General features: G+C 40.5%; 1 protein-coding gene and 2 non-coding genes across 4 annotated transcripts; 1 reads left to right on the top strand and 2 right to left on the bottom strand.

Annotated features, from left to right (window-relative positions):
* Nucleotides 1-228: 228 nt before the first annotated feature.
* Nucleotides 229-347, bottom strand: LOC140563062 (5S ribosomal RNA). The gene has a single exon (XR_011980299.1). It is a non-coding gene; the product is annotated as a 5S ribosomal RNA (ribosomal RNA).
* A 518-nt stretch (nucleotides 348-865) lies between these two features.
* LOC140562945 (5S ribosomal RNA) lies at nucleotides 866-984 on the bottom strand. The gene has a single exon (XR_011980186.1). It is a non-coding gene; the product is annotated as a 5S ribosomal RNA (ribosomal RNA).
* A 1,472-nt stretch (nucleotides 985-2,456) lies between these two features.
* Nucleotides 2,457-9,021, top strand: LOC140562109 (prostaglandin reductase 1-like). Of its 2 annotated transcripts, XM_072687514.1 has the most exons (8): nucleotides 2,457-3,737; nucleotides 3,824-3,869; nucleotides 4,249-4,308; nucleotides 4,408-4,590; nucleotides 5,597-5,870; nucleotides 6,377-6,482; nucleotides 6,916-7,034; nucleotides 8,558-9,021. In XM_072687514.1, exons 1-8 carry the CDS (start codon nucleotides 3,632-3,634, stop codon nucleotides 8,666-8,668), a joined length of 1,005 nt encoding a protein of 334 aa, XP_072543615.1. In that variant the 5' UTR covers nucleotides 2,457-3,631; the 3' UTR covers nucleotides 8,669-9,021. The 2 variants fall into 2 exon arrangements, with proteins under 2 accessions (XP_072543615.1, XP_072543614.1); XM_072687513.1 differs by lacking the exon at nucleotides 8,558-9,021 and having other exon boundaries at nucleotides 6,916-7,363.
* The last annotated feature ends 1,762 nt before the right edge of the window (nucleotides 9,022-10,783 follow it).

Below are 10,783 nucleotides of genomic sequence, written 5' to 3'. Positions count from 1 at the left end.
TGTTTTCCTGTTGTCTGTAACAGGGAGTCGCACTAGGGGTGTAATGGTACGCACAAGTCACAGTTAGGTTCACACTGTGGTTTGGGTCTTATGGTTTGGCATGAATTCGGTACAATTTTTAATGAATGCGTCGTGATTTTTAAGATTTGTGAAAATCTAAAGTAATATTTAGTAAAAGAGTACAGAGAATGAAAGAACTGAAAGAATAAAAGAGTGTTGAGGTGAAAAAGCTTACAGCACCTGGTATTCCCAGGCGGTCTCCCATCCAAGTACTAACCAGGCCCGACCCTGCTTAGCTTCCGAGATCAGACGAGATCGGGCGTGCTCAGGGTGGTGTGGCCGTAAGCGAAAGCAACGCTCCCTACGAGACTATTTATAGGGAGCTGAGTTTTTGCATGTACATAGCTAGATCTCTAATCAGTCTGTACTTTATGACAGCACATCTAAACAAGTAGATATCCATAACAGAAAAACAAACGCAATTCAGGGACTGACTTTTTTTTTGGGGGGGGGGGGGGGGGGGAGCGCATATCACCAAGTTAGACTAGCTGCCAAACACACACACACACTAGTCACCGCCAATTATGTAGATATAATAACCTACGAAATCATGCCTCGTTTAATCATGCCACATCTAGCTGACAGAGCTTTGGCGCTTCTTACAACCGCGGCCTCTCACACGTTAGCAGGAAACGGCAAAGCCAGTGCTGGTAGCGTTGTGGATCAGAGAGGCGGGACCAAATACAGTGAAATGCAAACATGATTTGACCATTAGTCTAAATCACAAGTACTGATACTATCTTAAAATGCATTGCACAGACTAAAATAAACAAAGATTAAGCATCGAAGAGAGCGAGGGTGAAAAAGCTTACAGCACCTGGTATTCCCAGGCGGTCTCCCATCCAAGTACTAACCAGGCCCGACCCTGCTTAGCTTCCGAGATCAGACGAGATCGGGCGTGCTCAGGGTGGTGTGGCCGTAAGCGAAAGCTCTGCTCCCTACGAGACTATTTATAATAAAACACCAGGAGCCGTGTGTTTCTTCCTTCTACTGTCCTATAGTTTAATTCCACACGTAGTCATTCATTCATTCATTCATTCATTCATTTATCTATTTATTTTGTTTGTTTATTTATTTATGTACTTATTTATATTTATAAAACTGTTGTTTGGAGCTTACATGATATGCACTCTTAACAATTAAGCTTTAAAAGGTAACTTAAAATTATCGTCAGCAAAGACTGGCTGGTTTGAGGAGACCATGATGTTAGTAACTATGGCCTGGACAATGCTACACAGGAGTGTGTCTGCAACTGTAAATCAATAGATTTTCCCTCACTGCAGATGCTTAACAAGCTCTCAAAGAAAGCACTCAGAGCCTCAGATGCTAGTTGGGACTGGTACACATTTACCACATCACTGATGTTTACAGAGGACCCGTGGGAGACACTGTGCACAGGTGCCAGAACTCCTGCATCCAGTTTGCGGTGGAAATGACTAGCTCCTCAGCAGTTTCTTTGCCGGTACGTCTAACCAGAGTACAGCTGAAAGCTCTAAGTACAGAACAGAACTTTTAACCACCTGAGGATCATATAATGTTCACTAACAGTACTTTGTGTGTCTTATATGAAAGTAAACTAGCTGAGGTTTTTCTTGGGAAAATAGCAAAGCACTTTTGTAAGTCACTCTGGATAAGAGTCTGTTAAATGCCTTAAATGTAAATGTAAATGAACATAACATGTATATTATGATTATTATTATTTTTTTGAGATATTTAACATTATTATGTTCCTTTAAATCCACATCTGCTTCTAATCAGGACATTTAGTGTCAGGTTTATTATTACACTTCTTTGTAAAGAATTTCAGTGAAGGCCCAAGATCTATGACCAACGTCCCCGTGCCGAAGAAGTCCACGGTGTCCTGCCTGAATGACTACCGTCCCGTTGCTCTCACGCCCATCATCATGAAGTGCTTCAAGAGTCTAGTCATGAGGAACATCAAGACCCAACTGCCCTCTTCATTGGACCCCCTGCAGTTTGCATATCGTCCAAACCGCTCCACGAACGATGCCACCACCACCACCACCACCACCCTTCATCTCTCCCTTGCCCACCTGGAGAAGAAGGACACCTACGTCAGAATGCTGTTCATAGACTTCAGTTCAGCATTCAACACCACCATCCCACAGAATCTCAACAGGAAGTTAAGCTTGCTGGGCCTCAACACCCCCCTCTGCAACTGGATCCTGGACTTCCTGAAGAGGAGGCCCCAGTTAGTCCGGTTCGGGGACAGCATCTCCAGCACCATCACACTGAACACTGGGGCACCAGGGATAGACTCACAGTTTTTACTTCTTTGTTATTTTGGCATCACCCCCAAGAAGTCTTTTGTGTCCTTAGTTTTTAGGAGAGCAGAAATAGTCTTTGGTCATGCAACTCACTGTTACATATAGTGACTCACTTACATTCAGTGTGGGTTTGCTGATAGGCCTCTCATATTCTCTTTTAAGAATGATGACTTTGGGGTGCTAGGGGACAGGTTGGATACATGGACCCTGGGCAGAACACATACAGTCTCTGATGGATTTCCAAAAGTTGACAGCACCTGCAGTGTTGGCAAACAGCTGGGTTTAGTTTCCTGAAAGCATCTGAAAGCACAAAGATGATTCAGTGAAATGGTAGAGCGAGCATCACATTGAACACTCTCTTCACCAGGCAGGGGCGCAAATCCATGTATATACAGTAAGCTATCTATGATGGGAAATATCTTTAAGAATCAGTTCTTTAGGCAGTTGTGTTTTCGCTCAGCCTGTAATAGAGCATATGCTTTTGCTATTTCTTGGAGAGCTCCTTAGGCCTTAGTCCACTGAACCTCCATTTAGTTTTGTTTTGCTAAAATTACTTTTGTGAGAAAATGGGTATGTTAGTGGTAATTTACTATGGGTCCCTGAGGAGTGAACTGGATTGCATGTAAAGACATCTGAAAATGTGCTGAATCACTGTGACCCAGGTATAAACCTGTAGCGCTGGCTGTGCATTTACTGGAGAGCCACTCCCTCAACTCTACTATCTAGTATACATCAGGTCTATGGATGTGATATTGATCCTGCCCAAACTCAGGGAAAGGATTGAATCTGTATAATCTATGAATTTTATAAGGAGTTATTTACACTTTATCTATTGCAGTGTACTCATTCAGTGACCATATACTAAAATGATCAACTTGAACTCACATACAACGCACCGCAGTATAGAGCTGTAAGATGCAGGTACGCCCAAACAGGATTCTGATATCACTTCTAATCTTCCAGGATAAGGTATTGCTTACTCATTAACATGCAAAGATGCCAAAATCATGCAATGCAGTGCAGCCTAATTCTGATATTTTGCCAAAATAAAGTTAATAATATGCATTTCTTTGGCACTGTATTAAAATGGACAATCTTTCTTGACATTCAACAGATCATAGCTGTCGGTTGTTTTAAGCCTCTTGAACTTTCTACATGGTTGTTTGTTCAAACATCTGCTACAGTGGGTGGGGTACAGGATATAAAGCTGAGCCTTGGCATTGCTTGGACTGTAGTAAGCTTTGGGAACACTCTGCTGGAAAGCATTTGGCTGTTGCAGAAGCATGGTTAAGGCAAAGGTTTGGATCCTGCGGAAGCATTTCAATGGCTTTCCAAAGGAGAGCGACTTTGAGATGAAAGAAGAGACACTACCTGAGGTCAAAGATGGAGGTAACTGGGTAGTTTTCATATGAACTGCACTAGTTGTTTTTTTTACTGGAGCATTTATCAGTCTCACTGATTTGCATTTGTTTCAGAGGTCATGTTGGAGGCCATCTTCCTCAGTCTTGATCCATATATGAGGTAGAGTTAATGTCAAGCAACTGTGTATGTTTATGTATGCTGATTATTTATTGGACATTGCAAGAATAAATGTATCACTGTGTTGCATAAATGAATCAGTTAGGGGTGTGGTCAGCTAAAGTCTTTGCATGTTCTGTCTCTGTAATTGTTGAATTCATTTGTATAAAATGACTAATCTTTACACCATCCACATTTCAAACCAGTAGTATGAGTCCTTGCACCATGGGGATTAAAAGCTTGTAGAATAGGTTGATACATGAACTCCTGCTGGATGCTTGTTGAAGGCTTTGCCCCTCTCTAGTAATCACACACGTTCCAAAGCAGCTGCTCTGTTTGCATTCCATTAATATGAGTGTTTCTTGCTGTCATATCTCTTCAGGGCTGTGAGTAAGGCGCTGATGAAAGAAGGTGATGTACAGTTAGGAGCTCAGGTGGCCAAGTAAGATTTCTCTCACATCTACCACCTGTTAGTTTTATGTTTTATGTATATTTCATGTATAAACAACTCTTTGGTCTGACAGTGTTTTTCTGTTTCCAGGGTGATTCAGAGCAGGAACCCAGCGTATCCCGTGGGCTGTTATGTTGTTGCTCCATGTGGTTGGAGGACATACACTGTGACCAATGGAAAAGCAATATTTGGCCAGGACATGGCTCGTATTCTTCCTGATTGGCCTAAAGACATTCCTCTTTCCCTGGCTGTTGGTGCCCTAGGGATGCCTGGGTAATGTAGTCTTATCGCAGTCAAACATTTGGAATGACTTGTTTAAAAGTTTGGAATCAGTGTTTTCTGTATTAAACCAATGTGACTATGAATACATTTGAATACATTAATTTAGTACATTTTTACACTGCAAACAATAACAGTACACTGTAAACTTCTTCTGTAAACAGTTAAGTTTACAAACTGGTTTGAACAACATTGTCAAGTAAACTGTTCTTAAGTAATATATAGATTCAAATGTTTACAGTCACATGTTTTATATTTCTAAGTAATATGATTTTCAGTCATATTCCTTTTATGAAATCTTCATATACTGATTGGTTTGTACAGTATAAATAAACATGCTTGTAACGGTGTAGTAAAGTATACTTTTATGATTCACATTGTACAGTTTATTACAAAGCTTTAAGCAGGCTTACCTACATTTAGAAGAAATCATAATTTTCATTAGAAGAAATCAAATGTCACATTTCTAGCAAATATTACTTAACCTGAACTTCATAGTGTATTGTGTGGAATACTTTACTAAAAAGTGAACAGGTTTTTTAGGTTAAAAAAATTATTGTGGCTAAATAAAGCAATTCTGCAAAGAAAAGTGGGCAGAAATTCATCCACAGCGATGTGAAAGACTGATCTTCAGATATAGGTTTGGTTAGTGGGAAATCAGGAGGGGTACATTTTTATGGCACAATAAATAACTGTTGTCTTTACTAAATAACTCCCATTTACTAAAGAAATTTATTTCATAAGGACATAAGAATCTGAAACTTTTTGATGTTTCTCAAATAATTAAAATATTACATAAAATAATAATATCAGTGCCATCATGGCTATAAAACTCCACCAAAAACATGACATTTTAGTGTATAGTTTAAAATATTCCTTCTATTATTTACAGAACTATTAAATGTAACATAAATATGCAAAATTTAATAGGAATGTATGTATTTACAAATTAAATGGACTGTATGTTATTGACTAATTCTCCCTGTGTTGTTCATGTCAGTTTGACTGCTCTGTATGGCCTGGAGGAGGTGCTGCAGGCAAAGCCAGGTGAGATTGTGCTGGTGAGCGCAGCCGCAGGTGCAGTGGGCACTATGGTGGGACAGATCTGTAAGATTAAAGGCTGTAAGGTAGTGGGATCAGCTGGAAGCGAAGATAAAGTGGCCTACCTGAAAGAGCTGGGCTTTGACCATGTCTTTAACTACAAAACTGAGCCTTCACTGGATGAAGCACTGAAGAAGGCATCACCTGAGGGATACGACTGCTATTTTGAAAATGTAGGTGCACTCATCAGTAGTTTTAGTTTGAGAAACATTATGTTATTTAAAATGGCATGCTTTTGACCCCTTAGTATGATATTTTAGTTTAAATGTCATGTTTTTACATTTAGTGTCCTGAAATTATTTATTTGGTGTTTTTTTTGCCTTCATTTGTGAAATACGTGAAGTATATGAGGGGTAAAGTAGATCTTTACATAGTAAAAAATGGAGCCCTTTTTATTAATTTATCACAGTGCAGTAAAAAAATCAAGACTTATTACCATTGGATTATCCAAATACACATATTTTGGGTTAAAGTAGAACGCAGCATCTATTGGCTGAAGATTGTATTTCTAGACCTATGACAGTGGCTAAGGATGTACTTCAGGGATCTGAAAGTAAACTAAAACTAAAACTTATTTGTTTACAAATTAAAAAAATTATCCCTGAAACTTCACTTGTCAGCTTAAAACTGTCCTGGTTAAATAAATGTAATAATAATAATTAATCATTATTATTTGCAGGTTGGAGGGCCCTACTTTACTGCAGCACTGAATCAGATGAGGCTTGGTGGACGCATTGCTGTGTGTGGTGCAATCTCACTGTACAATGCCACCACACCACAGATGTGTAGGTGACATCCTTGCTTAGTCATAGCGACTATTTCATTACCAATGTCCGTTAATCAGATTTATGGAGTAGATAACTACACCATTCATTATTAGCTACAGCACTTCAGACATGCTTTCTCTGAGGACCGCTGGCATTCATATTAGGGTAACTATTCAAGGATTTTCAACTATTCATTTTTAGGGTAATCTCTATCTGCTGCATCTGCCAGTAATGCCAGTAATAATGTCCCATTACTTAGAAAAGCACTCAGCACCCAGGTTTTCCTTTTCCAAGTTCAGGCATGTGTGTCATTAGGTAGACATTAGGTAGGAACATTGTGAAATATCCCTTTAAATCAGAACTGCTTTGGATAAAATGCTAAGAGGAATAAAGATATTGTTGAAAGTTTCCATGATTCAAACTACTGCTTTGTGTGTTCTCTATGCTGCAGGTCCTTACCCCCACATGACTTTGCTGTCCCGCAAACTTAGAATAGAGGGCTTCCAAGTCAATCAGTGGCCCGACAAAGACGAGGCATCAACCAGAAGACTGACCACATGGATGAAGGAGGCAAGTTCAAACCTAATGGAACCAATGAACTGTAGCTTGTTAGCATATGAGCTGCACTATATGTCAAAATGTTTCTGGACACCCCTTCTGATGAATGCAGTTGTTTACTTTTTTAATTGGCACCCATTGTAGACACTGATGTGCAAATGCACACACACGGCTTGTCCAGTCCCTGTAGATAAGTATTGGCAATAGAATAGGACTGTCTAGAATAGATAATCATGAACCTATTGGCACCATGTCTAATGGCAGTTGTGGGTCAGAGGAGTATAAAGCGCCCCAGCATTGAGGCCCAGGTAATACTTTTGAGGCAAGTTGGCGGGTTGGGGATTAGGTGGGGCGGTGATTAGTAAAGCTCTCACCCCTGAACGCAATCAAATCCTATAAATAACTATTTTATAATTCCCTTGATTTCAGTAGAAACAATGAATTTGTCCACATAGCTTATGAGCTGATGTTGGTACTCATAAGAGATCCGGTCAGTCTAGAGGAGAGTTGTGTTTAAAATGAAACTTAAAAAAAAATGGTGAGTTGAACAGATGCTAAAACAGTAAACTACACAGTGCTGAAGCTGTCCACAGCTGGAGCCTCACTGTTGGCCTGTTGGCACTAGCATCTACTCATTAGCTTCTTCTAGAAGTGTGTGTAGTGCTATGTTTAGGGAAAGCTATCCAAATTATTATCTGTGGTAACTGACTGCATGATCCAGATGCAGCAGACACAGCTGAGGTTGAAAGGTTCTGATAGATGCTTGTAAACAAGATCTGACTTTGCAGCTCTGGATAAAGTGCAGTATACACTTCGCCTGACCACTAGGTGGAGTAGTGCTACAATATTATTGGAACTGGATGTCTTGTGTTGACAGTTACTGGAACTTCATAATGAGTACATGTTCTTCCAGTAAATCTACTGATACAGTAATGAACTGCCAGCAGTTTCTCCACTACAGTGCTGTCCATTTACACTACTGTTACACTTATTATTATGATAAGGTATTCTTCATAAACAACACTGCTGCACTGATGTTGTAATTCCTGTTTTCAGACCAAGCACCTTATAACAGTTATATAACAGAACATGCACTTGTGCTGATCTTTAAGACTGTAATGCTGGCAGTGACCCCCATCTGCTTTAGTGTAACACTACAGGATGAGCTACTGAATACAAAGCACAAAGCATCACGGTTAGAATAACAAACCATGCACTTGCACAAATCCCTGGGCTAAGCGTGACATGTTCATTACTGTAAAACCCAACACGTTTACTTCTTTGACAAGAAGCCTGACATGTATCAGTCAGAGAGCATCCTTCTTTACAGCAATCAGCCGTGTTTAAGGAGCATGGGAGTATACTGCAGGAGCTCTGCTGTAAACCTCATAACTGTCTAGGCCTTTAACCACAGCCATGAATAGACAGCTCTCATTACTGAAAAATGCGGAATACAAATGCAGCCATTCAGTGACAGAAATTTGCAAGTGGTGGAGATTCATAGTCATGATGACTCTGGTGTGTCTGCTTTGCAGGGGAAGTTAAAGGCAAAGGAAAAAATCACGGTGGGCTTTGAGAACATGCCCGCCGCCTTCATCCGCATGCTGAAAGGGACGGACCTGGGAAAAGCTGTCGTTAAAGTGTAGTGACCTTTTGTTTATAGGCTAATGGCAGAAGTAGCACACCTTGTGTATGTGTAGTTTTATTATGTGCGGGTAAACTGCAGGAGCTTGTGTCTGAGCGTCTGATGTCTTCACTTCACCCTTTCAGTCGAGCCCTTTGAAGAGAGGATGACAGGAGAAGCCGTCTCTGTTTCTAAACCTGAAAACAGAGACTTATTTTTAGAAGCTGATTTGAATTTTGAGGTCCAGTGAGGGGTCCTCGTTGTTTTGATTGCCTGTAAAGTATAAAACTGAAAAAACTATAGGATGAAAAAAATGTCTTTTTATATTAAAGGACACTGCTGTAAACATATGGAAGTGTATTTCTGAGCAGTAAAAAAGTGCCACTTGTTTCACTGGTTTTTCTCCCACTCCTTTAAGATACAGCCGCTGACGTCATGGTACGTAAAACCATCCGGGAATCTGCAGAAGTGTTTAGTCATGGTGACAGGAAGGGTTTGAGGCTTTCGGTTTCACTCCGACCCAAATATTCCAAATAAGTGTGAATCACACATTAAACAAGAACAGAGCAGTGCACAGCAGAGCAGAGTCTCCAACTCTGTACCTTAGCTATGAACGTCTCAACGCCCATCGTGTTTCTTCATGCACCCTGCAGCGAAATTTGTTCCCCACCTGTTTTCCGACAGCTCCCGCCTCCTGCACTGCGATTGGCTAATGGCTCAAACAAGTATTTTTCATTAGCTTGTACTTTCCTAAGTATTTAAAAAAAATAACCCCACTAAGACTGTCTATTTTGTAAAATAAACATTTATATTGGTCCTTTATTATTATTATTATTATTATTAATAATAATATAAATCTAAATCTAAATATGTTTATTATAATAATTGCTAAATTATTAACAGTCATTTTGGAGCATTTTGGTCCACAATTATTGGTCAATTATATATACACTATATTGCCAAAAGTATTCACTCACCCATCCAAATAATTGAATTTAGGTGTTCCAATCAATTCCATGGCCACAGGTGTATGAAGCCAAGCACCTAGGCATGCAGACTGCTTCTACAAACATTTGTGAAAGAATGGGTCGCTGTCAGGAGCTCAGTGAATTCCAGCGTGGTACCATGATAGGAGGCCACCTGTGCAACAAGTCAAGTCGTAAAATTTCCTCACTGCTAAATATTCCACCTTCACCTGTCAGTGGTATTATAACAAAGTGGAAGCGATTGGGAACGAAAGCAACTTGGTAGGTCACGTAAAATGACAGAGCGGGGTCAGCGGATGCTGAGGCACATTGTGTGCAAAGGTTGCCAACTTTCTGCGGTCAGTCGCTACAGACCTCCAAACTTAATGTGGCCTTCAGATTAGCTCAAGAACAGTGCGTAGAGAGCTTCATGGATTTGTAGCTTCAAGAGCAATGCAAAGCGTCGAATGCAGTGATGTAAAGCACGCTGCCACTGGACTCTAGAGCAATGGAGGCGTGTTCTCTGGAGTGGCGAATCACGCTTTTCTGTCCGGCAATCTGATAGACTGGTCTGGGTTTGGTGGTTGCCAGAAGAACTGTACTTGTCTGACTGCATTGTGCCAAGTGTAAAGTTTGGTGGAGGGGGGATTATGGTGTGGGGTTGTTTTTTAGAAGTTGGGTTCAGCCCCTTAGTTCCAGTGAAAGAACTCTTAATGTTTCAGCAGACCAAGAGATTTTGGTCATTTTTATGATCCATGACTGCGCACCAGTGCACAAAGAAAGGTCCATAAAGACTTTGAGCGGGTTTGGTGAAGAGGAACTTAACTGGCCTGCACAGAGTCTTGACCTCAACCCGATAGAACACCTTTGGGATGAATTAGAGTGGAGACTGCGAGCCAGGCTTTCTCGTCCAACATCAGTATCTGACCTCACAAATGCACTTTTGGAAGAATGGTCAGGAATTCATATAAACACACTCCTAAACCTTGTGGAAAACATTCCCAGAAGAGCTGAAGCTGTTGTAGCTGCAGATGGTGGCCTGACATTATTTAAACCCTATGGATTGTGCGAAGGCAGACGAGAGAATACTTTTGGCAATGTAGTGTATAGCTCTCTCTCTTTCTCTCTCTCTCTCTCTCTCTCTCTCTCTCTCTATCGCTCTATCTCTTTAT

This window comes from Salminus brasiliensis, chromosome 9 (assembly GCF_030463535.1).
Source record: "Salminus brasiliensis chromosome 9, fSalBra1.hap2, whole genome shotgun sequence".
Classification (NCBI taxonomy): Eukaryota; Metazoa; Chordata; class Actinopteri; order Characiformes; family Bryconidae; genus Salminus; species Salminus brasiliensis.
The sequence above is the reverse complement of the archived record's forward strand: the minus strand, read 5'-3'. Positions and strand labels throughout refer to the sequence as shown.

What these genes read in the sequence shown, in the direction of transcription:
- LOC140562109 (XM_072687513.1), top strand. Translation starts at nt 3,632, where the DNA reads ATGGTTAAGGCAAAGGTTTGGATCCTGCGGAAGCATTTCAATGGCTTT. An exon ending in ACCTGAGGTCAAAGATGGAG is followed by an intron (nt 3,738 to 3,823) that starts GTAACTGGGTAG and finishes CATTTGTTTCAG; the next exon opens with AGGTCATGTTGGAGGCCATC. An exon ending in TGCCACCACACCACAGATGT is followed by an intron (nt 6,483 to 6,915) that starts GTAGGTGACATC and finishes TCTATGCTGCAG; the next exon opens with GTCCTTACCCCCACATGACT.